Source organism: Salvelinus fontinalis, chromosome 6 (genome assembly GCF_029448725.1).
Source record: "Salvelinus fontinalis isolate EN_2023a chromosome 6, ASM2944872v1, whole genome shotgun sequence".
Lineage (NCBI taxonomy): Eukaryota > Metazoa > Chordata > Actinopteri > Salmoniformes > Salmonidae > Salvelinus > Salvelinus fontinalis.
In genome coordinates this window covers 70,196,838-70,222,340 of record NC_074670.1, presented here as the reverse complement: position 1 = coordinate 70,222,340, position 25,503 = coordinate 70,196,838, and the positions used below count along the sequence as shown (strand labels likewise).

The 25,503-nt window shown below is 47.4% G+C and overlaps 1 protein-coding gene across 2 annotated transcripts in view; it reads right to left on the bottom strand.

Annotated features, from left to right (window-relative positions):
- Positions 1-25,503, bottom strand: part of LOC129858399 (cytoplasmic FMR1-interacting protein 2) — a 47,534-nt gene that overhangs the window by 2,510 nt on the left and 19,521 nt on the right. The window contains exons 5-29 of one of the 2 annotated variants that reach the window (XM_055927587.1): positions 21,173-21,274; positions 20,790-20,971; positions 20,313-20,409; positions 19,930-20,058; positions 18,958-19,062; positions 18,593-18,681; positions 17,229-17,466; positions 16,911-17,063; positions 15,752-15,891; positions 15,281-15,428; positions 14,942-15,095; positions 12,654-12,810; positions 12,375-12,471; positions 12,192-12,268; positions 11,984-12,092; positions 11,451-11,570; positions 10,853-11,052; positions 10,564-10,651; positions 10,313-10,456; positions 10,076-10,166; positions 9,215-9,345; positions 5,902-5,974; positions 5,669-5,763; positions 3,245-3,483; positions 539-686 (exon numbers count right to left, since the gene is read on the bottom strand). In XM_055927587.1, the coding sequence (XP_055783562.1) occupies positions 539-686; positions 3,245-3,483; positions 5,669-5,763; positions 5,902-5,974; positions 9,215-9,345; positions 10,076-10,166; positions 10,313-10,456; positions 10,564-10,651; positions 10,853-11,052; positions 11,451-11,570; positions 11,984-12,092; positions 12,192-12,268; positions 12,375-12,471; positions 12,654-12,810; positions 14,942-15,095; positions 15,281-15,428; positions 15,752-15,891; positions 16,911-17,063; positions 17,229-17,466; positions 18,593-18,681; positions 18,958-19,062; positions 19,930-20,058; positions 20,313-20,409; positions 20,790-20,971; positions 21,173-21,274 (3,306 nt within the window). Of the gene's footprint in view, positions 1-538; positions 687-3,244; positions 3,484-5,668; positions 5,764-5,901; positions 5,975-8,468; positions 8,502-9,214; positions 9,346-10,075; positions 10,167-10,312; positions 10,457-10,563; positions 10,652-10,852; positions 11,053-11,450; positions 11,571-11,983; positions 12,093-12,191; positions 12,269-12,374; positions 12,472-12,653; positions 12,811-14,941; positions 15,096-15,280; positions 15,429-15,751; positions 15,892-16,910; positions 17,064-17,228; positions 17,467-18,592; positions 18,682-18,957; positions 19,063-19,929; positions 20,059-20,312; positions 20,410-20,789; positions 20,972-21,172; positions 21,275-25,503 lie in introns of those variants that run through there. The other variant, XM_055927588.1, reaches the window with a different exon arrangement.

The following is a 25,503-nucleotide window of genomic DNA, read 5'->3' as shown; positions in this document are numbered from 1 at the left end:
GAGAGAGAGGGATAGCGAGAGAGAGAGAGAGAGAGAGGGATAGCGAGAGAGAGAGATAGCGAGAGAGAGAGAGAGAGGGATAGCGAGAGAGAGGGAGGGATAGCGAGAGAGGGAGGGAGGGATAGCGAGAGAGGGAGGGTTTGAATCGTATGATAGAATTAAAACCACAGACCAGGATTGTAGTAGCCAAGAACTTGCCACAAAGATGATAAGCTTCCTCTCCTCATATCAATCTTTCTCGTAAAAAAAGAAATAAAAAAATCACCAGCAGTTGACATATCCCTAAATCAGTGGAGGCTGCTGAGGGGAGGACGGCTCATAATAATGGCTGGAATGGAGTTAATGGAATGGCATCAAACACATGGAAACCATGATGTATTTGATACCATTCCAGTGATTCCGCACCAGCCATTACCACGAGCCCTTCTTCCCCAATTAAGGTGACACCACCACCTGTGCCCTAAATCCCTTCTTATTTCTGTGCTAGCATGCTGGTTAAAAGTGTGTAGATGTGTGCATAGCGTCAGTGTGTACCCACCACGTTCTTGATGATCTCATCCTTGCCGTCCTGCCTCTGCACCTTGAGCAGGTGGTAGCAGAAGTCAAACAGGTCGAAGCGGCGCTGCTGACCCAACAGCACGATGATGGAACAGCCTGCCCAGTTCAGCCCGTCACCAAAACACTGCCTGCAGAGGACACGCACAGGGACGGCTTGCTGTTACTAACTTAGTAAGTACTTTGTATTTGTAGAAAACACTATACAAATCAAGCTTGATTGATGGGTTTATCTATTACTGTATATCTGCAGTAAAGTCTTTGGTGCCCTGAGAGGACTACAGTAACTAAATTGTTACTGTGTGTGTGAGTGTACACTGCCATGCCCCCTACAGTAACACACTCTGCAGTGAACTCGTGAGTGTACGCTGCCATGCCCCCTACAGTAACACACTCTGCAGTGAACTCGTGAGTGTACGCTGCCATGCCCCCTACAGTAACACACTCTGCAGTGAACTCGTGAGAGTACACTGCCATGCCCCCTACAGTAACTCACTCTGCGGTGAACTCGTGAGTGTACGCTGCCATGCCCCCTACAGTAACACACTCTGCTGTGAACTCGTGAGTGTACGCTGCCATGCCCCCTACAGTAACACACTCTGCAGTGAACTCGTGAGAGTACGCTGCCATGCCCCCTACAGTAACACACTCTGCAGTGAACTCGTGAGAGTACACTACCATGCCCCCTACAGTAACACACTCTGCAGTGAACTCGTGAGTGTACGCTGCCATGCCCCCTACAGTAACACACTCTGCAGTGAACTCGTGAGTGTACGCTGCCATGCCCCCTACAGTAACTCACTCTGCAGTGAACTCGTGAGTGTACGCTGCCACGCCCCCTACAGTAACTCACTCTGCAGTGAACTTTTGAGTGTACGCTGCCACGCCCCCTACAGTAACACACTCTGCAGTGAACTCGTGAGTGTACGCTGCCACGCCCCCTACAGTAACACACTCTGCAGTGAACTCGTGAGTGTACGCTGCCACGCCCCCTACAGTAACACACTCTGCAGTGAACTCGTGAGTGTACGCTGCCATGCCCCCTACAGTAACACACTCTGCAGTGAACTCGTGAGTGTACGCTGCCATGCCCCCTACAGTAACTCACTCTGCAGTGAACTCGTGAGTGTACGCTGCCATGCCCCCTACAGTAACACACTCTGCAGTGAACTCGTGAGTGTACGCTGCCATGCCCCCTACAGTAACACACTCTGCAGTGAACTCGTGAGTGTACGCTGCCATGCCCCCTACAGTAACTCACTCTGCAGTGAACTCGTGAGAGTACACTGCCATGCCCCCTACAGTAACTCACTCTGCAGTGAACTCGTGAGTGTACGCTGCCATGCCCCCTACAGTAACACACTCTGCAGTGAACTCGTGAGTGTACACTGCCATGCCCCCTACAGTAACTCACTCCTTACTGTGTGTGTGAGTGTACACTGCCATGCCCCCTACAGTAACTCACTCTGCAGTGAACTCGTGAGTGTACACTGCCATGCCCCCTACAGTAACTCACTCTGCAGTGAACTCGTGAGTGTACACTGCCATGCCCCCTACAGTAACACACTCTGCAGTGAACTCGTGAGTGTACACTGCCATGCCCCCTACAGTAACACACTCTGCAGTGAACTCGTGAGTGTACACTGCCATGCCCCCTACAGTAACACACTCTGCAGTGAACTCGTGAGTGTACGCTGCCATGCCCCCTACAGTAACACACTCTGCAGTGAACTCGTGAGTGTACACTGCCATGCCCCCTACAGTAACACACTCTGCGGTGAACTCGTGAGTGTACGCTGCCATGCCCCCTACAGTAACACACTCTGCAGTGAACTCGTGAGTGTACGCTGCCATGCCCCCTACAGTAACACACTCTGCAGTGAACTCGTGAGAGTACACTGCCATGCCCCCTACAGTAACTCACTCTGCGGTGAACTCGTGAGTGTACGCTGCCATGCCCCCTACAGTAACACACTCTGCAGTGAACTCGTGAGAGTACACTGCCATGCCCCCTACAGTAACACACTCTGCAGTGAACTCGTGAGAGTACACTGCCATGCCCCCTACAGTAACACACTCTGCAGTGAACTCGTGAGAGTACACTGCCATGCCCCCTACAGTAACACACTCTGCAGTGAACTCGTGAGTGTACACTGCCATGCCCCCTACAGTAACACACTCTGCAGTGAACTCGTGAGTGTACGCTGCCATGCCCCCTACAGTAACACACTCTGCAGTGAACTCGTGAGAGTACACTGCCATGCCCCCTACAGTAACTCACTCTGCAGTGAACTCGTGAGTGTACGCTGCCATGCCCCCTACAGTAACTCACTCTGCAGTGAACTCGTGAGTGTACGCTGCCATGCCCCCTACAGTAACTCACTCTGCAGTGAACTCGTGAGTGTACGCTGCCATGCCCCCTACAGTAACTCACTCTGCAGTGAACTCGTGAGTGTACGCTGCCATGCCCCCTACAGTAACTCACTCTGCAGTGAACTCGTGAGTGTACGCTGCCATGCCCCCTACAGTAACTCACTCTGCAGTGAACTCGTGAGTGTACGCTGCCATGCCCCCTACAGTAACTCACTCTGCAGTGAACTCGTGAGTGTACGCTGCCATGCCCCCTACAGTAACTCACTCTGCAGTGAACTCGTGAGTGTACGCTGCCATGCCCCCTACAGTAACTCACTCTGCAGTGAACTCGTGAGTGCCGACGGGTATGCAGTAAACAAACTGCATGGCGCTCCAGAGGCGGTGGAACTCCATACACTCATCCACGTGCATCACGCCGTTGGTGGGCGGCGGGCCTCGCCACACGGCGTCCTGCAGGAAACTACGGATCCTCGTAAGGATCACCTCGAACATGGACAGGCCACAGCAAAGACGCTCTTTGGTCAACAGATCCCCCTCACGGGCTATAGCTATTTGCTGAAAAAGAGGAGGAAAGGAAACATTAGGACAGGAAGGAAGAAGGAAAGGACACATTAGGAGAGGAAGGAGAACAGGGAGTAAGGAGGAGCAGATCAAATAGGGGAAGTAATTGTAATTGTCTTGGAACTTTGGTGCCAACATGGCTGCCCTTTCAAATTCTACATTTCAAACCAAGATTGCGGAAACTGTCTAATGGGTGTGGGTCAGGACAGACAGCTAGGTGATGAGGTATGGATGGTGATGACAAGAAGGTAGAGTAGAGAGCCAGGTGATGAGGTATGGATGGTGATGACAAGAAGGTAGAGTAGAGAGCCAGGTGATGAGGTATGGATGGTGATGACAAGAAGGTAGAGTAGAGAGCCAGGTGATGAGGTATGGATGGTGATGACAAGAAGGTAGAGTAGAGAGCCAGGTGATGAGGTATGGATGGTGATGAAAAGAAGGTAGAGTAGAGAGCCAGGTGATGAGGTATAGATGGTGATGACAAGAAGGTAGAGTAGAGAGCCAGGTGATGAGGTATGGATGGTGATGACAAGAAGGTAGAGTAGAGAGCCAGGTGATGAGGTATGGATGGTGATGACAAGAAGGTAGAGTAGAGAGCCAGGTGATGAGGTATGGATGGTGATGACAAGAAGGTAGAGTAGAGAGCCAGGTGATGAGGTATAGATGGTGATGACAAGAAGGTAGAGTAGAGAGCCAGGTGATGAGGTATAGATGGTGATGAGAAGAAGGTAGAGTAGAGAGCCAGGTGATGAGGTATGGATGGTGATGACAAGAAGGTAGAGTAGAGAGCCAGGTGATGAGGTATAGATGGTGATGAGAAGAAGGTAGAGTAGAGAGCCAGGTGATGAGGTATGGATGGTGATGACAAGAAGGTAGAGTAGAGAGCCAGGTGATGAGGTATAGATGGTGATGACAAGAAGGTAGAGTAGAGAGCCAGGTGATGAGGTATAGATGGTGATGAGAAGAAGGTAGAGTAGAGAGCCAGGTGATGAGGTATGGATGGTGATGACAAGAAGGTAGAGTAGAGAGCCAGGTGATGAGGTATAGATGGTGATGAGAAGAAGGTAGAGTAGAGAGCCAGGTGATGAGGTATAAATGGTGATGACAAGAAGGTAGAGTAGAGAGCCAGGTGATGAGGTATGGATGGTGATGAGAAGAAGGTAGAGTAGAGAGCCAGGTGATGAGGTATGGATGGTGATGACAAGAAGGTAGAGTAGAGAGCCAGGTGATGAGGTATAGATGGTGATGACAAGAAGGTAGAGTAGAGAGCCAGGTGATGAGGTATAAATGGTGATGAGAAGAAGGTAGAGTAGAGAGCCAGGTGATGAGGTATGGATGGTGATGACAAGAAGGTAGAGTAGAGAGCCAGGTGATGAGGTATAGATGGTGATGACAAGAAGGTAGAGTAGAGAGCCAGGTGATGAGGTATAGATGGTGATGACAAGAAGGTAGAGTAGAGAGCCAGGTGATGAGGTATGGATGGTGATGACAAGAAGGTAGAGTAGAGAGCCAGGTGATGAGGTATAGATGGTGATGACAAGAAGGTAGAGTAGAGAGCCAGGTGATGAGGTATGGATGGTGATGACAAGAAGGTAGAGTAGAGAGCCAGGTGATGAGGTATAGATGGTGATGAGAAGAAGGTAGAGTAGAGAGCCAGGTGATGAGGTATAAATGGTGATGACAAGAAGGTAGAGTAGAGAGCCAGGTGATGAGGTATGGATGGTGATGAGAAGAAGGTAGAGTAGAGAGCCAGGTGATGAGGTATGGATGGTGATGACAAGAAGGTAGAGTAGAGAGCCAGGTGATGAGGTATAGATGGTGATGACAAGAAGGTAGAGTAGAGAGCCAGGTGATGAGGTATAAATGGTGATGAGAAGAAGGTAGAGTAGAGAGCCAGGTGATGAGGTATGGATGGTGATGACAAGAAGGTAGAGTAGAGAGCCAGGTGATGAGGTATAGATGGTGATGACAAGAAGGTAGAGTAGAGAGCCAGGTGATGAGGTATAGATGGTGATGACAAGAAGGTAGAGTAGAGAGCCAGGTGATGAGGTATGGATGGTGATGACAAGAAGGTAGAGTAGAGAGCCAGGTGATGAGGTATAGATGGTGATGACAAGAAGGTAGAGTAGAGAGCCAGGTGATGAGGTATAGATGGTGATGAGAAGAAGGTAGAGCTCACCTGAGGCGTCCCCAGCCTCTCGATGAGGGGCACCAGATGGAGAGGAGCATACTTAGCCTCCAGCCTCTTCATCCTGACTTCCAGACGCTCCCCCTCTACACACAGACACACACACACAAACGTTACTACACCAATCACATCAGACAGATATGCATAACAATATTGACTGCCTTATCCCACCCATCCACCTTGTTCTCAATCAGGATCCACACGCCTGGACCTGTATCACATACCTTTGATGTAGACCCTGGGGAGGATGTTCTGGAAGGGGGCTGCATGAAGCAGGTCACACACTTCCTCCTGGGACTGTGGTTAACACACACAGACAGAGGGAGAGACAGGGAAACACCGAGAGAGAGGCAGAGAGAGGTGACATTGAACACCAGCCAACATCTCTCCTGGACACATCTACACTACATGGGGTGGTTAATGGTGATGGGAGGGAGGTGTTATACTCATTAGTAAAGAGTGGAGTCAGAGGTACATAAGCTGTGAGAATGTGTGTATAAGTGAGAAAGTAGTAGGCTAGTACAGTTATGATGAGATAATCCTAGGCATGTGTACGACTCGTGCACTAAGTACAGTACATTACACTGGTCTGATGTGTCATTGGTCTGATCTAACCTCTGGTCACCCCCACTGTCGCACTACAGGCTACTGTCACTCAGGTCTGGCCAACCAATAGGAATGGCTGGAATATGGAATCAGCAAACGACAAGAGATCCAGATCAGGAAAGCTCCATTAAAACACAGAATGATCTGCATGCTGTGATCCACCGGTACAAACACCCACCCACCCACCAAACCCACCCCATGAGGCAGTCAGAGGGAGACACAGACAGGCCGACCAGAGGGTATGAGGGTGTAAAGAGTGACAGTCAGGCGTTGAGAGAGAAGTCAGTGTTGACAGAGAGTATGGAGGCAGAAGTGAAGTTGAGCACATAAACTCAGCAAAAAAAGAAACGTCCCTTTTTCAGGACCCTGTCTTTCAAAGATAATTCGTAAAAATCTAAATATCTTCACAGATCTTCATTGTAAAGTGTTTAAACACTGTTTCCCATGCTTGTTCAATGAACCATAAACAATTAATGAACATGCACCTGTGGAACGGTCGTTAAGACACTAACAGCTTACAGACGGTTGGCAATTAAGGTCACTGTTATGAAAACTTAGGACACTAAAGAGGTCTTTCTACTGACTCTGAAAAACACCAAAAGAAAGATGCCCAGGGTCCCTGCTCATCTGCGTGAACGTGCCTTAGTCATGCTGCAAGGAGGCATGAGGACTGCAGATGTGGCCAGGGCAATAAATTACAATGTCCGTACTGTGAGACGGCTAAGACAGCGCTACAGGGAGACAGGACAGACAGCTGATCATCCTTGCAGTGGCAGACCATGTGTAACAACACCTGCACAGGATCGGTACATCTGAACATCACACCTGTTGGACAGGTACAGGATGGCAACAACAACTGTCCGAGTTACACCAGGAATGCACAATTCCTCCATCAGTGCTCAGACTGTCCGCAATAGGCTGAGAGAGGCTTTACTGAGGGCTTGTAGGCCTGTTGTAAGGCAGGTCCTCACCAGACATCACCGGCAACAACGTCACCTATGGGCACAAACCCACTGTCGCTGGATCAGACAGGACTGGCAGAAAGTGCTCTTCACTGACGAGTCATGGTTCTGTCTCACCAGGGGTGATGGTCGGATTCGCGTTTATCGTCCAAGGAATGAGCGTTACACCGAGGCCTGTACTCTGGAGCGGGATCAATTTGTAGGTGGAGGGTCCGTCATGGTCTGGGGCGGTGTGTCACAGCATCATCAGACTGAGCTTGTTGTCATCGCAGGCAATATCAATGCTGTGCGTTACAGGGAAGGCATCCTCCTCCCTCATGTGGTACCCTTCCTGCAGGCTCATCCTGACATGACCCTCCAGCGTGACAATGCCACCAGCCATACTGCTCGTTCTGTGCGTGATTTCCTGCAAGACAGGAATGTCAGTGTTCTGCCATGGCCAGCGAAGAGACTGGACCTCAATCCCATTGAGCACGTCTGGGACCTGTTGGATCGGAGAGTGAGGGCTAGGGCCATTCCCTCCAGAAATGTCCGGGAACTTGCAGGTGCCTTGGTGGAAGAGTGGGGTAACATCTCACAGCAAGAACTGGCAAATCTGGTGCAGTCCATGAGGAGGAGATGCACTGCAGTACTTAACGCAGCTGGCGGCCACACCAGATACTGACTTACTTTTGATTTTGACCCCTCCTTTGTTCAGGGAAACATTATTCCATTTCTGTTAGTCAGATGTCTGTGGAACTTGTTCAGTTTATGTCTCAGTTGTTGAATCTTGTTATGGTCATACAAATATTTACACATGTTAAGTTTGCTGAAAATAAACGCAGTTGACAGTGAGAGGACGTTTCTTTTTTCTTTCTTTTTTTTGCTGAGTTTACTTTACAGACAGCCACCCAGAAACACACAGGTCACCTCTATCATGGAAGCCAAGGACATGGAGAGATACTTTAAGATAATCACTTTTTATTATCAATTTATTTCCAAACATAGAATAATGATTGCAATCTTGGATTGTTCTTTATTTCTTACAATAATTTTAAAATCTCAATCCTTGGCTTTCATGGTCCTCCGGAGGTAAAACTTTGTGTGCCAAAGTAAGATGGTGAATATAAAAAAAGAGAAACACGGCAGCCCAAACCAACAGAGAGAGAGATGGAGATTAGTTAGGGTGTGTGGCAGCCCAAACCAACAGAGAGAGAGATGTAGATCAGTCAAGGTGTGTGTTTTTTTACCAAAGACAAGACCTAGATTCTTACCACCTGTGGTAGTTTGCCAGCGTGTAATAAAGAATAGAGTTGCAATTCAGATACAGTCAATATCAACATTTCTGGAGGGTGAAACTTTATTAAGACGGAGATAGAAACAGATATATTAAACCAGACAGAAGGAGGAGAAATAGCCTGACGTGTATCAGTCCCTCTTTCTGAGTATGCTAAGGTGACCCTGAGAGAGAGAGAGAATAAGAGAAAGCAGGAATGGGAGGAAGAGAGGAGAGGAAAGAGAGGGGAGAGGAGAGAGGTGATGGATAGTATGAGAGGGGAAGAGGAGGGAGAGGGGATAGAGAGTATGAGAGGGAGGAGAGAGGTGATAGAGAGTATGAGAGGGGAAGAGGAGGGAGAGGGGAGAGGAGAGGAGATAGAGAGGGAGAGGAGAGAGGTGATGGAGAGTATGAGAGAGGGAGAGGAGGGAGGTGATGGAGAGTATGAGAGAGGGAATAGGGAGATGAGGGAGGTGACGGAGAGGGAGAGTATGAGATATGGAAAGGAGGGAAAGGAGAGGAGAGAGGTGATGACGAGGGAGAGGAGATGATGAGGGAGAGGGGAGAGGTGATGGAGAGTATGAGAGGGGAAGAGTAAAGGAGAAAGAGAAAGGGATACAGGTGAAGCAGAAAAAGGTGGGGAAAGGAGGGAAGGACAAAACAGAGGAGAGGAAGGGATAGAAGTGAAAAAGGAGAAGAGAAGGAGGGACTCACCAGAGCTTGTTCGATGAGCAGACAGAAGAGGATGGCATTCCCCACCTCTCTGAGACTCTGGAAGACATCTGTCTTCAGCTCTGCGTACTCTATAATGTCCTTCAGCTGGTGGTGGAAGAACTCCAGGATACCTGGCAAGGAAGGACAATCAAATGTATTTTATAAAGCCCTTTTTCCATCAGCAGATGTCACAAAGTGCTTTACAGATACCGAGCCTAAAACCCCAAAGAGCAAGCAACGCAGACGTAGAAGCAGACGTTCCTGCCTTTCTAGGAAAAACTTTCTAGGAAAAACTCCCTAGAAAGGCAGGAACCTGGGAAGAAACCTAGAGAGGAACCAGGCTCTGAGGGGTGGCCAGTCCTCTTCTGGCTGTGCTGGGTGGAGATTATAAAAGTACATGTGGCCATTAAGGCCTGAACACAGCTAAAAGTTACATCTTCAAAGTGAAAATAGTTAAATGTTAAAACAACAGATCCGATCACATGGAGTTAAATACTATAAAAAGGGACTGTCCATGACTGATAAACACACATCAGTAGCTTGATGGAACATCCAGGTATGGTAGGATTATGAACTGCATCATGTGGACTATGACGATGTATATTCCGTCACTGTGCTCTCTATGACCGAGATCAGGCATACAGGAAGTCCATTAAAGTCCTGTACGGCCTGTTACGGTACAGAACACCCATAATCTACCTAGCCTATAATCCCTGGTCATAGAGAGACATGCTAAACCAGCATATCTCATTTGATCAAACGGGTTTCAAACCTGGGTTGTCTGTATGAATCATGGCTGTGTTAGCCCTCTGAGATAAAGCCTAGACATTCACTACATCTGCCTACTGTACATCAACCGACCTGGGGATCCGTACTCGTGGCGCGGCAGGCGACAGATCTTGGGCATTACCTCGATCAGAGTCTTCACATACTGCAGGATAGTGCCCTGCAACTAGAGAGGAAAGAGAAGAGGAAGATGAAGAGGGAGAAGGAGGGTAAAAAGATGAGGAGATTAGTTGGATATACTGTTTTTAACAGAGCGCTGGTATGTAGGAGTACATTCAGACAATAGTAAAAGAGACAAATAGCCCATAATACCAGGCTTTTGACTATCTTGAGCAGTTCTTCCATCACCACGGCGATGCCCTGGTAACCAAGGAGACGGCAGATGGTTTTGAAGTGGGGCGGGCCTACGAAGTTCCTGTAGGAGCTATAGATGTGGGAGTAGGCAATGTTCAGAGGCTGGGGGATGGATAAAAAAAAAAATCAGAAGCATGCTCTCAAAATAGGTACAAATGTTTCTCATTTCTTGAGTTGTATTCAAATAGGAGACCATATACAGTACATACCTTAGACCCATACAGGTAGTACGGCTGCACGTTGGCCGGCTTGTCTCGCTGAGGCTCCTGGGTAAAGGGGATGGCAGTCCGCACGAAGCTGAGGACACAAAGAATGAACGAGCTAGAGGTAAGGGGTCATGAGCAGGAGTCCACTTAGGTAATGACTAAATGGAATATAGATAACCAACTGCTGAACCTGAGCGATGAATTGGTAGACCTGCAAAGAACTGTAAGCTAGGGAACATGTCCAAGACTATCAATAATGACACCCCCCCCCCCCCCCCCCCCCCCCACTGACCGGTTGGTGGAGCCGTTGTAACAGTAGTTGGGGAGGAAGTCAAAGTTGAGTTCCCAGAAGACATGGAGCGTGATGCGTCCGTAGGGGGCAGACACATTGTGGTTGGCCTCACGGAACATGGCGTCGAAGCTGTCCAGGGTCATGTGCTTCGAAAGCAGACGATGAGTCAGTCTGTTGATGTCCATCAGCCACTCCAACTCCTGATGGGTGGAGTGGTGTGGGAGAGAGGAAGAAAGAGAGAGAGGGGTGAGGTAGTAAGTGATTGAGTGATGGGAGAGAAAAATCAACATCATAAACAACATCAACTGCTGATGGGTGGAATGGTGAGAGAGATAATAAAAGCTGGTAATATCATGTGGCCAGTGGGGCCCGAGAGGACAGGAAAGGGCCCGTGAGAATGAGCCTAGTGTGTGATATGTTACCAAGGACTGACAGTATGCTATCTGAGAGAGTACATTTGACCCAGGACTGGGAGTGTGAAGGAGGGTTGTGTGTGTGTGTGTGTGTGTGTGTGTGTGTGTGTGTGTGTGTGTGTGTGTGTGTGTGTGTGTGTTCGAGGGTTGAGACCACAGTATACAGTATGTCCCGGTGTTCTCACCACTATGGAGGTGAGGTCTTCACTCTCAAAGCGGCTGATGGCCTGGTCCAGAGACTTGTACATGGCTGCGGAGATCCTCTGGGTGATCAGACGGTTCAGATCGATGGAGCGACCCAGAAGCTGGAGAGAGAGAGGATGAGAGAGAGGGAGGGCGGTGTATGACAGGGCGGTGTATGACAGGGCGGTGTATGAAAGGGCTAGGGTGACCACGTTTAAAATACCCAAATTCGGGACAGCGGGATGATTTTTCGGAACAGTGTAGCCAACACATTAATAATCCCCCCACACACACAAAATAAATCTCCCTCCCGCTGCACTGAGCTAGCTAGCAAGCTAATTGAAGCACAAATAATAAGCATAGAGAGCCTCACAAGTTTTACGAAATGACCTTAAATCTGACCTCTAAATCGGCTATTTCCTTCCTTTGTAGCTCTCCATTAGATGCACGCTTTTGTAAGTAACAAAGAGCCAAAATGCGGGACTGTGGTCACCCTTGCCAGGGCGTATTCCAGGGCGATATAAGACAGACCTACCTGTACGTGTCTCTGTTTGAGCAGGGTCTCATAACGGTTGGAGGGGGGGTAGGGGATGATCACACCATAGTTTTTACACTCTGCCCTGAAACGCTTGTCCAGGAGGACACTGTGGAGCAAAACACACAACAACATCCTTCACTGCTTGATTTAACCCCCCCCCCCCCCCCCCATCCTCAACATGATTCAGTTTCCAGCCGTCTCTTACCTTCCAGACATGGCTTTGTAGTAGGCAAATATCTGGTCAGCCAGCTTGTAGACAAACTGATCGAAGCACAGGTTCACCTGTAGGAAAAACAGCATCCCTAACTCACTACTCTTGTGGGGATTGGTGATAAATTACTTGTCATTATTTGATTTCTGCGGCCATCTTTGTTTCGTGCTAGTTTACCTCAGCCTCTATCTCATCGTAGAGGAACTGTTTCTTGAACTTGGTCAGAGCGTAGTAGCCACTGTCATTGTAGAGGTCCAGAGGGTACAACACATACCTGGGAGAAACAGGCAGGGTGGCATCAGCAGGCACAAACACATACAGACTCAGTATGGACACAATGACAACAGAGAGACAACAAACACCATCTTTCCGTCGCTTTCCATCACTTCCTCACCTGCACACACACACACACACACACACACACACACACACAGAGTGGTCTAAACAGTGTCTTACTCCATCATGGATGGCTCCTTGGTCTCCAGTATGTGGTCTGTGAGGATCCAGGGCATGGACATCTCGATGGGGAACTGGATCCTGCGACCCATGGTCAACTCCAGGAAGAACTCTCTGAACCACAGCTGAGACAGGTCACAGCAGTGCTGCAGCGCCTCTGGAGGATGGGAAGGGAATAACATGACATTATTAGAGGAAGGACTTTCTGAACCACATCTGAGACAGGAAACAAGTGTCCCTTTTCACTCGGGGTCCCCCTTCCAGCATTGGGGAAAATTCCCCCCAATTAGATTTCAGCGTGGGTGTGGACATCGACCTTATGTAGTAACAGCAGTGCTGCAGCACCTCTACAGGACAGGAGGTGAATAACATGATATTACAGGAGGGGAGGTGAATAACATGATATTATTACAGGAGGGGAGGTGAATAACGTGACATTATTACAGGAGAGGAGGTGAATAACATGATATTATTACAGGAGGGGAGGTGAATAACATGATATTATTACAGGAGAGGAGGTGAATAACATGATATTATTACAAGAGGGGAGGTGAATAACATGATATTATTACAGGAGGGGAGGTGAATAACATGATATTATTACAGGAGGGGGGGTGAATAACATGATATTATTACAGGAGGGGAGGTGAATAACATGATATTATTACAGGAGGGGGGTGAATAACATGATATTATTACAGGAGGGGAGGTGAATAGCATGATATTATTACAGGAGGGGGGGTGAATAACATGATATTATTACAAGAGGGGAGGTGAATAACATGATATTATTACAGGAGGGGAGGTGAATAGCATGATATTATTACAGGAGGGGAGGTGAATAACATGATATTATTACAGGAGGGGGGGTGAATAACATGATATTATTACAGGAGGGGAGGTGAATAACATGATATTATTACAGGAGGGGAGGTGAATAACATGATATTATTACAGGAGGGGGGGTGAATAACATGATATTATTACAAGAGGGGAGGTGAATAACATGATATTATTACAGGAGGGGAGGTGAATAGCATGATATTATTACAGGAGGGGAGGTGAATAACATGATATTATTACAGGAGGGGGGGTGAATAACATGATATTATTACAGGAGGGGAGGTGAATAACATGATATTATTACAGGAGGGGGGTGAATAACATGATATTATTACAGGAGGGGAGGTGAATAACATGATATTATTACAGGAGGGGGGTGAATAACATGATATTATTACAGGAGGGGAGGTGAATAACATGATATTATTACAGGAGGGGGGTGAATAACATGATATTATTACAGGAGGGGAGGTGAATAACATGATATTATTACAGGAGGGGAGGTGAATAACATGATATTATTACAGGAGGGGGGGTGAATAACATGATATTATTACAAGAGGGGAGGTGAATAACATGATATTATTACAGGAGGGGGGGTGAATAACATGATATTATTACAGGAGGGGGGGTGAATAACATGATATTATTACAGGAGGGGAGGTGAATAACATGATATTATTACAGGAGGGGGGGTGAATAACATGATATTATTACAGGAGGGGGAAACAAGTACAAGGTGAGGATTGATCATGATCTTGAGGGTGGTAGTGTAAGAAAGTGTCACATCCTGATCTGTTTCACCTGTCCTTGTGATTGTCTCCACCCCCCTCCAGGTGTTGCCCATCTTCCCCATTATCCGCTGTGCATTTATACCGGTGTTCTGTTTGTCTGTTGCCAGTTTGTCTCGTCAAACCTACCAGCGTGTTTTTCGTACTCCTGTTTTCTTGAGCACATGTTTTCTAGTTATCCCGGTTTTGATCATTCTGCCCGCCCTGACCCTGAGCCTGTCGTTCTGTACCCTTTGACACTGCCATGGATTACTGACCTCTGCCTGCCCTGACCCTGAGCCTGTCGTTCTGTACCCTTTGACACTGCCATGGATTACTGACCTCTGCCTGCCCTGACCCTGAGCCTGTCGTTCTGTACCCTTTGACACTGCCATGGATTACTGACCTCTGCCTGCCCTGACCCTGAGCCTGTCGTTCTGTACCCTTTGACACTGCCATGGATTACTGACCTCTGCCTGCCCTTGACCTGTAGTTCGCCTGCCTCCTGTTTTATAATAAACGTCTGTTATTCGAACTGTCTGCATATGGGTCTTATCCTGAGCCCTGATAGGAAAGCATGACCCTGTGTGTGTGTGTGTGTGTGTGTGTGTGTGTGTGTGTGTGTGTGTGTGTGTGTGTGTGTGTGTGTGTGTGTGTGTGTGTGTGTGTACATACCGCTGAAGTTGAGCAGGTGTGTGAAGAAGAAGGAGTGTTTGTGGAAGTCTTCTATAGCCAGTACTATGGGTCCATCCAGACTGCTGCGTAGAGTCTTCTTAGAACCACTCTTATCGGCTATCAACGACTCCAGCATGGTTCGGACCATGTACAGCTGGAGAGGCAGGGAGAGAGAGAGAGAAAAAACGAAATAATACTATTCTTACCATTTCCCTACAAAGTCCCTGTACTTGATCCTGCCCCTACAACCTGCCTCTATCCCTGAGCAACATCTGTCTCTTCCATCCCCCGTTCCTAATTCCCCTAGCCCTCTGTTATCCTCTCTCTCCCCTGGTGTACCTGTGTGCTCGAGGGTCCCACAGCTCTGCGGGGCACCTTGATGTCGAACCCTCCCTTGGGGTCCTTCTCCCCCCTGAGACAGGGGTCATTGGGAGGCTCCCGAGCCCCCTCCCAGTCACAGATGGTCTTACGGATTGCCTGCAGGACACTAGAGAGAGACCAAGGGTTATCAGAGAATCAGCATTATAGGGAATGACCATCTGTGCGTAACCCAAATGGAACACTATTCCCTATATAGTGCCCATGGGGTTAGGGTGCCATTTAGGACACAGCCTAGCTAACTATGGAAGGTCCATGGTTCTTCTGTCTCTAGTAAACAGTGAGAATTGTGCCACACATGAGTCTTTGAGGGGACTTGAACCTTTTTATCAAGACCACCTAGAAAACAAGATGTTACAGAACATCTTAGGAGATTATCTTGCCTGAAATGTGTTACTAGTTGAACAAGAATGAGTGCAGCCAGTACGGTACCTGATGAGAACGTTCTTCTTCTTGCGTACGGCCTGACGTAGAGGCTCTCTGAGGGTCATCTGGGCAAAGTCCTGCAGGGCTGCATAGATGGTGTTCCTTATGGCCTGGTTGAATACGCTCTCCATACGACCCATCAACACCTACAACACAGATACCATCATCACCACCACTTCCATAATAAAATACAAAAAATGTACAAATATCACCACCTCCATCTCCATCACCACCTCCATCACCCCCTCCATCATCACCACCTCCATCACCACCATCCCCTCCATCATCCCCTCCATCACCATCATCCCCTCCATCACCACCTCCATCTCCATCACCCCCTCCATCACCCCCATCACCTCCCCCCTCCATCATCACCTCCATCACCATCATCCCCTCCATCTCCACCACCTCCATCACCATCACCACCTCCATCTCCATCACCACCTCCATCACCACCTCCATCTCCATCACCACCTCCATCTCCATCACCACCTCCATCTCCATCACCACCTGCATCTCCATCACCACCTGCATCACCACCTCCATCTCCATCTCCACCTCCATCACCACCTCCATCTCCATCACCACCTCCACCTCCACCTCCACCTCCACCTCCACCTCCATCTCCACCTCCATCTCCACCTCCACCTCCATCACCACCTCCATCACCACCTCCATCACCACCTCCATCACCACCTCCATCACCACCTCCATCACCACCTCCATCACCCCCTCCATCTCCATCACCCCCTCCATCACCCCCTCCATCACCCCCTCCATCACCCCCTCCATCTCAATCACCCCCTCCATCATCACCACCTCCATCACCATCATCCCCTCCATCACCACCACCTCCATCCCCCCTCCATCATCACCTCCATCACCATCATCCCCTCCATCACCACCACCATCTCCATCACCTCCATCCCCCCCTCCATCACCATCATCCCCTCCATCACCACCATCTCCATCACCCTCTCCATCACCACCACCCCCACCACTTCCATAATACCCCCCCAAAATACCAAATAGCACCATCAACCCCTCCATCACAACCACCCCCTCCACCACAACGCACGGTGGTGAAATGCTGCTATGTTACTATTCTGTAAGCGTCCCAACAATGACATGACAAAGCTCTCGGTTGGTACAGTGTGTGTTTGACCTGCAGTCCCTTGATCATGGCGATGACCTCGACCAGTGCAAACTTCTCCTCTGAGGTGTAGTTGTAACGTGTAGCTCTCTCATACTCCTCCGCTGTGCCAGGACAGTCCTTGTTACAGAACTTATCTGTCGGGTGGACCAACTTCCACGAGTACTGAGAGAGAGAATATGGTGTCAGGGTAAACTGAAAATCACAGGACCTAGTAGAAATACAATTACTTTATTCATTCAAATCATAATATTTTTATGGGACCAAGAACAGACTACACACTGCCCCTTCTTTGACATAAACACACACACACCCTGTTCCCCTACTCACCACTTCCATGACGTGTGTGCTCCACTTGGACAGCAGCTGTAACCCTCTGAGTGCCAGGTCAAACAGTTCCCTGTACTCCTCGTCTGATTTCTGACTGTCCAGGCCTGACCCGGTCACTACCTCACTGTTACTGTAGCGAGCCAGCTCAGAGATGAACCGGATGTGGTCGTCTCGAATCTGAACCATCTGCTCACACAGGTTGTACTGGGGAGAGATGGAGCTCTGGGTACACGTCCACCTGTAGGAGAGAGGTCAGAGGTCACCAGGTTGTACTGGGGAGAAATGGAGCTCTGGGTACACGTCCACCTGTAGGAGAGAGGTTAGAGGTCACACAGGTTGAACTGGGGAGAGATGGAGCTCTGGGTACACGTCCACCTGTAGGAGAGAGGTCAGAGGTCAGGGTTCACACAGGTTGTACTGGGGAGAGATGGAGCTCTGGGTACACGTCCACCTGTAGGAGAGAGGTCAGAGGTCACCAGGTTGTACTGGGGAGAAATGGAGCTCTGGGTACACGTCCACCTGTAGGAGAGAGGTTAGAGGTCACACAGGTTGAACTGGGGAGAGATGGAGCTCTGGGTACACGTCCACCTGTAGGAGAGAGGTCAGAGGTCAGGGTTCACACAGGTTGTACTGGGGAGAGATGGAGCTCTGGGTACACGTCCACCTGTAGGAGAGAGGTTAGAGGTCAGGGTTCACACAGGTTGAACTGGGGAGAGATGGAACTCTGGGTACACGTCCACCTGTAGGAGAGAGGTTAGAGGTCAGGGTTCACACAGGTTGAACTGGGGAGAGATGGAGCTCTGGGTACACGTCCACCTGTAGGAGAGAGGTTAGAGGTCAGGGTTCACACAAGTTGTACTGGGGAGAAATGGAGCTCTGGGTACACGTCCACCTGTAGGAGAGAGGTTAGAGGTCAGGGTTCACACAGGTTGAACTGGGGAGAGATGGAGCTCTGGGTACACGTTCACCTATAGGAGAGAGGTTAGAGGTCAGGGTTCACACCCAGGTTGTACTGGGGGAGGTGAAGCTCTGGGTACACGTCCACCTACAGGAGAGAGAGTCAGGGGTTAGGGGAGGGGTGTCAAACTCATTCCATGGAGGGCCGTGTGTATGCTGGTTTTTGCTATTTCCTTTCAATTTGTGTCCAATTAAGACCTAGACAACCAGGTACGCGAATTTCTTACTAATCAGTGACCTTATTTCATCAGTCAAGTACAAGGGAGGACTGAAAACCTGCAGACACTCGGCCCTCCATGGAATGAGTTTGACACCTGTGGGTTAGGAGCTGGGGTTCAGGATTTGTTAGAGGTCTGAGTTTATGAGTTTTCAGAGTTTGTGAGTTTAAAGATGGCTGATGTTCTTACTTGGACTTGTTCTCCTCGTAGTGAGCGCTGGTCTCTATGTAACGTGATAGTTCTATCTGCATGTCTCCAAACAGAGGCACCACCTGCAGCTGAGGCATCAAACAAGACACAGACAGAGAGAGGGCTTCAGTCAGGAAGGAATCAAACAAGACAGAGAGCGACAGAAAGAGAGAGAGCGAGAGCGAGAGAAGAGCGATTCAGTCAGGAAGGAATCAAACAAGACACACACATAGAAAAAGGGTTTCAGTCCGGATAGGAGGGTGATCAAAGAATATCATGATGTGAGAGTACAGACAGAGCCACAATGAAAAGTTAGATGGCTGTTTTGGTGTGGAGCACACACACATACCCACACACACACTGACCTTGAAGAACTTGTCGATCTTTCCCAGGTTGATCCTCTTCTTGGCGTCTAGTTTGTAGATGTTACTGACGTTACCATCCATCAGATAGAGACCAAAACCCATCACCTGACACACACAGACACACAGTGATATTATACAAAGCTGGATCAATGATATTTGACGTACATTCAGAAATAACTCTACATATTCTGAAAACTACTGGAAGCTACAGTTGAGGACCGCTAAGCAAGAGTAAGGAGGCTATTAACATTTTAAGATCCAGACAGAGACAGGTAGTTAAGATCCAGACAGAGACAGGTATCTAGAGAAAGGCAGGTAGTTAAGATCCAGACAGAGACAGGTATCTAGAGAAAGGCAGGTAGTTAAGATCCAGACAGAGACAGGTATCTAGAGAAAGGCAGGTAGTTAAGATCCAGACAGAGACAGGTATCTAGAGAAAGGCAGGTAGTTAAGATCCAGACAGAGACAGGTATCTAGAGAAAGGCAGGTAGTTAAGATCCAGACAGAGACAGGTATCTAGAGAAAGGCAGGTAGTTAAGATCCAGACAGAGACAGGTATCTAGAGAAAGGCAGGTAGTTAAGATCAAGACAGAGACAGGTATCTATAGAAAGGCAGGTAGTTAAGATCCAGACAGAGACAGGTATCTAGAGAAAGGCAGGTAGTTAAGATCCAGACAGAGACAGGTAGTTAAGATCCAGACAGAGACAGGTATCTAGAGAAAGGCAGGTAGTTAAGATCCAGACAGAGACAGGTATCTAGAGAAAGGCAGGTAGTTAAGATCCAGACAGAGACAGGTATCTAGAGAAAGGCAGGTAGTTAAGATCCAGACAGAGACAGGTATCTAGAGAAAGGCAGGTAGTTAAGATCCAGACAGAGACAGGTATCTAGAGAAAGGCAGGTAGTTAAGATCCAGACAGAGACAGGTATCTAGAGAAAGGCAGGTAAGACAGAGAGCTAGATGAGGCTCTTACCTTGAGCAGCATGTGTTTCTCGCTGGGCGTCAAGTACATCTTGTTCTCATAGTAATCAACACTGATGTTGACAATGTCTGCTAACAACTCCTCATAGCCAGGAATCACCTCCAGCTGCTGCTGCAGACACTACAGAGAGATATATACACACTAGTACTGCTGCTGCAGACACTACAGAGAAATATACACACTATTACTGCTGCTGCAGACACTACAGAGAAATATACACACTATTACTGCTGCTGCAGACACTACAGAGAAATATACACACTATTACTGCTGCTGCAGACACTACAGAGAAATATACACACTAGTACTGCTACTGCACCACACACACACACACACACACACACACACACACACACACACACACACACACACACCTGAGTGATTCTGTTGTGATTGGCTAGGAACATGGAGAGGTTCTGTGACTCCTGGATGGACTGAGGGTCGGCCATCTTCCTCAGGAACTGAGCTGCCCTGAAGACACAAATAATACCACAGATCTAATTCTGTAGCAGCATCTCACAGCTTCCGTTTTACTGAGCCGCCCTGAAGACACAAATAATGCCACAGATCTAATTCTGTAGCAGCATCTCACAACACTGTTTAACATGAGTTAATTGGGTGCATCTCAATAGTGGGGTAAATTGTCCCTGTCACTCCGTCCCTTTCCTTCATTTGAGCTAATGTGAAGGAACTAGACAGGTGAAAGCAAATTCCCCTTAGCCTCTACAACACTTCCCCTATCCTGTGTTTTCAGGATCAGTGCATGTATAGGAGAGATGATAGGGAGAGGAAGCCACTGCAGACTATTGAGATGCCACTGCAGGCCTATTGTGTCTGTCTTCCCTCCGTACCTTTTATAGGCAGAGTGGTCGTTCTTGACGCTGCACTTCATGTTCTTGAGTTCGTCGAGCACAGCGAACATGTTGATGAACTTGCCCAGGGTGAGGAGGTAGGCTTCAGAGACAAAGTCTTTCCTCCGCTCAGCGTGGCACAGACGCTTCACCTCCCCGCAGAAACGCTCGATGGCCTTACGCTGCAGGGGAGGACAGGGGAAAAGAAGACGATAGAGAGAGAAGAGGTTCTCAGATATATTTAGGACTCATTTATTTGTTCGTTCATTCATTACTTCAATCAAGGGGAAATGATATGATTGACAGACAGTTCTAATTCAAATATGATACATTTAATGGGTTGTTCATTCATTTTATTAATGAATCCATCACTGGTCTCTCACCTGGAAGTACATGAACTTCATGAGCTTGGTGACCTCTGGTTCCAGCACCTCCACAGTCTTCTCATAGATCTCTACCCTGTTGGGCTGCTCGTTACACTTCACCTGGAGAACAGAGGGGAACACAGCCTGTTCACTCAGATCTCCCTAACGAGCGCTGGGATGATAAACCAAAAATTATCACCACAGACCACAACGATCACTTATCAGACATTTTTCTTATCGTTCATTACGATAAGCAGCCTATAATAGAGAAATGTGAAATGAAATGTAACTGTTTTTCTGAGTCATTTGTGATGTTGTATTTGTGTTTCCCATGATTGTGTTAAACAGTCAAGGCCAAAAGTTTTGAGAATGACACAAATATTAATTTTCACAAAGTCTGCTGCCTCTGTTTGTATGATGGCAATTTGCATATACTCCAGAATGTTATGAAGAGTGATCAGATGAATTGCAATTAATTGCAAAGTCCCTCTTTGACATGCAAATGAACTGAATCCCCAAAAAAACATTTCCACTGCATTTCAGCCCTGCCACAAAAGGACCAGCTGACATCATGTCAGTAATTCTCTCGTTAACACAGGTATGAGTGTTGACAAGGACAAGGCTGGAGATCACTCTGTCATGCTGTTTGAGTTCGAATAACAGCCTGGAAGCTTCAAAAGGAGGGTGGTGCTTGCAATCATTGTTCTTCCTCTGTCAACCATGGTTACCTGCAAGGAAACACGTGCCGTCATCATTGCTTTGCACAAAAAGGGCTTCACAGGCAAGGATATTGCTGCCAGTAAGATTGCACCTAAATCAACCATTTATCATCAAGAACTTCAAGGAGAGCGGTTCAATTTTTGTGAAGGGCGCCCAAGAAAGTCCAGCAAGCGCCAGGACCGTCTCCAAAAGTTGATTAAGCTGCGGGATCGGGGCACCACCAGTACAGAGCTTGTTCAGGAATGGCAGCAGGCAGGTGTGAGTGCATCTGCATGCACAGTGAGGCAAAGACTTTTGGAGGATGGCCTGGTGTCAAGAAGGGCAGCAAAGAAGCCACTTCTCAAGAAGCCACTTGAGTAAAAACATCAGGGACAGACTGATATTCTGCAAAAGGTACAGGGATTGGACTGCTGAGGACTGGGGTAAAGTCATTTTCTCTGATGAATCCCCTTTCCGATTGTTTGGGGCATCCGTAAAAAAGCTTGTCCGGAGAAGACACGGTGAGTGCTACCATCAGTCCTGTGTCATGCCAACAGTAAAGCATCCTGAGACTATTCATGTGTGGGGTTGCATCTCAGCCAAGGGAGTGGGCTCACTCACAATTTTGCCTAAGAACACAGCCATGAATAAAGAATGGTACCAACACATCCTCCGAGAGCAACTTCTCCCAACCATCCAGGAACAGTTTGGTGCCGAACAATGCCTTTTCCAGCATGATGGAGCACCTTGCCATAAGGCAAAAGTGATAACTAAGTCGCTCGGGGAACAAAACATCGATATTTTGGGTCCATGGCCAGGAAACTCCCCAGACCTTAATCCCATTGAGAACGTGTGGTCAATCCTCAAGAGGCGGGTGGACAAACAAAAACCCACAAATTCTGACAAACTCCAAGCATTGATTATGCAAGAGGTCTTGTAAAAGAAGGGTCAACACTCTTTGCATTGACTCTTTGCATCAACTTCATGTAATTGTCAATGAAATCCTTTGACACTTATGAAATGCTTGTAATTCTACTTCAGTATTCCATAGTAACATCTGATAAAAAATATCTAAGGACACTGAAGCAGCAAACTTTGTGGAAATTAATATTTGTGTCATTCTCAAAACTTTTGGCCACGACTGTATCTACATTGCCTTCAGAAAGTATGCAGACCCCTTGACTTTTTCCACATTTTGTTACATTGCAGCCTTATTCTAAAATGGATAAAAAAATATATATATCTACACACAATACCACATAATGACAATGTGAAAACAGGTTTAGATTTTTTTTTTAAATAATGTATTAAAACAAATTACAAAATATATACCTTATTTACATAAGTATTCAGACTCTTTGCTATGAGGCTCGAAATAGAGCTCAGGTGCATCCTGTTTCCCAAGATCATCCTTGAGATGTTTGTACAACTTGGAGTCCAACTGTGGTAAATTCAATTGATTGGAGATGATTTGGAAAGGCACACACCTGTCTACATAAGGTCCCACAGTTGACAGTGAATGTCAGAGCAAAAACCAAGCCATAAGTTTGAAGGAACTGTCCGTAGAGCTCAGAGACAGGATTGTGTTGAGGCACAGATCTGGGGAAGGGTACCAACACATTTATAAAGCATTGAAGGTCCCCAAGAACACAGTGGCTCCATCATTCTTAAATGGAAGATGTTTAGAACCACCAAGACTCTTCCTAGAGCTGGCCGCCCGGCCAAACTGAGAAATCAGGGGAGAAGAGACTTGGTCAGGGAGGCGACCAAGAACCCGATGGTCACTCTGACAGAGCTCTAGAGGTCCTCTGGGGAGATGGGAGAACCTTCCAGAAGGACAACCATCTCTGTAGCACGCCACCAATCAGGTATATATGGTAGAGTGGCCAGACGGAAGCCACTCCTCCGTAAAAGGCAGATGACAACCCGCTTGAAGTTTACGAAAAGGCACCTAAAGACTGAGACCATGAGAAACAAGATTCTCTGGTCTGATGAAACCAAGATTGAACTCTTTGGCCTGAATGCCAAGCGTCACACCTGGAGGAATCCTGGCACCATCTCTAAGGTAAAGCAAGGTGGTGGCAGCATCATGCTGTGGGGATGTTTTTCTGCAGCAGAAACTGGGAGACTAGTCAATATCAAGGGAAAGATGAACAGAGAAAGTATAGCGAGATCCTTGATGAAAACCAGCTCCAGAGAGCTCAGGACCTCAGCCTGGGGCAAAGGATCACCTTCCAACAGGACAACAACCGTTAGCAAACAGCAAAGACAACGCAGGAGTGGCTTCGGGACAAGTTTCTGAATGTCCTTGATTGGTCCAGCCAGAGCCTGGACTTGAACCCCTTCGAATATCTCTGGAGAGACCTGAAAATAGCTGTGCAGCAACGCTCCCCATCGAACCTGACAGAGCTTGAGAAGATCTGCAGAGAAGAATGGGAGAAACTCCCCAAATCCAGGTGTGCCAAGTTGCAGCATCATACCCAAGAAGACTCAAGGCTATAATCGCTGCCAAAGGTGCTTCAAAAGAGTACTGAGTAAAGGGCCTGAATACTTATGTAAATGTAATTTCCGTTTTTTTTTTTTTAAATATAAATTAGCAAACATTTCTGAAAACCTGCTTTTGCTTTGTAATTATGAGGTATTGTGTGTAGATTGATGAGGAAAAAAACAAAGCTGTAACTTAACAAAATGTGACAAAAGTCAAGGGGCCTGAATACTTTCTATTGCTTGTGCTTCTTGGTCCAAGCAAGTCTCTTCTTATTGGTGTCCTTTAGTATTGGTTTCTTTGCAGCAATTCTATTCTGAACAGTTGATGTTGAGATGTCTGTTACTTGAACTCTGTGAAGCATTTAATTGGGTTGCATTTTCTGAGGCTGGTAACTCTAATGAACGTATCCTCTGCAGGAGAGGTAACTCTGGGTCTTCCTTTCCTGTGGCGGTCCTCATGAGAGCCAGTTTCATCATAGCACTTGATGGTTTTTGGGACTGCACTTGAAGAAACTTTCAAAGTTCTTGAAATGTTCTGGATTGACTGACCTTCATGTCTTAAAGTAATGATGGACTGATGTTTCTCTTTGCTTATTTGAGCTGGTCTTGCCATAATATGGACTTGGTCTTTTACTAAATAGGGCTATGTTCTGTATACCACCCCTACCTTCTCACAACACAATTGAATGGCTCAAACACATTAAGAAGGAAAGAAATTCCACAAATTAACTTTTAACAAGGCACACCTGTTAATTTAAATGCATTCCAGGTGACTAGCTCATGAAGCTGGTAGCGAGAGTATGCCAAGAGTGTGCAAAGCTGTCATCAAGTTAAAGGGTGGCTACTTTGAAGAATCTCAAATATATTTAGATTTGTTTAACACTTTTTTGGTTACTACATAATTCCATATGTGTTATTTCATAGTTTTGATGTCTTCACTATTATTCTACAATGTAGAAAATAGTTAAAAAAATAAGAAAAACCCTTGAATGAGTAAGTTATCGTTCCATTTATTGTTATTGCATCAATTTATCACGATATGGAGTTTTGTCCATATCGCCCAGCTCTACCTCTAACCTTAACATTTATGGGGATGACAAATGGACCCTGTGTGTCCCAAATGGCCTCTATGGTCCCTGGTCAAGAGTAGTGCACTATTTGGG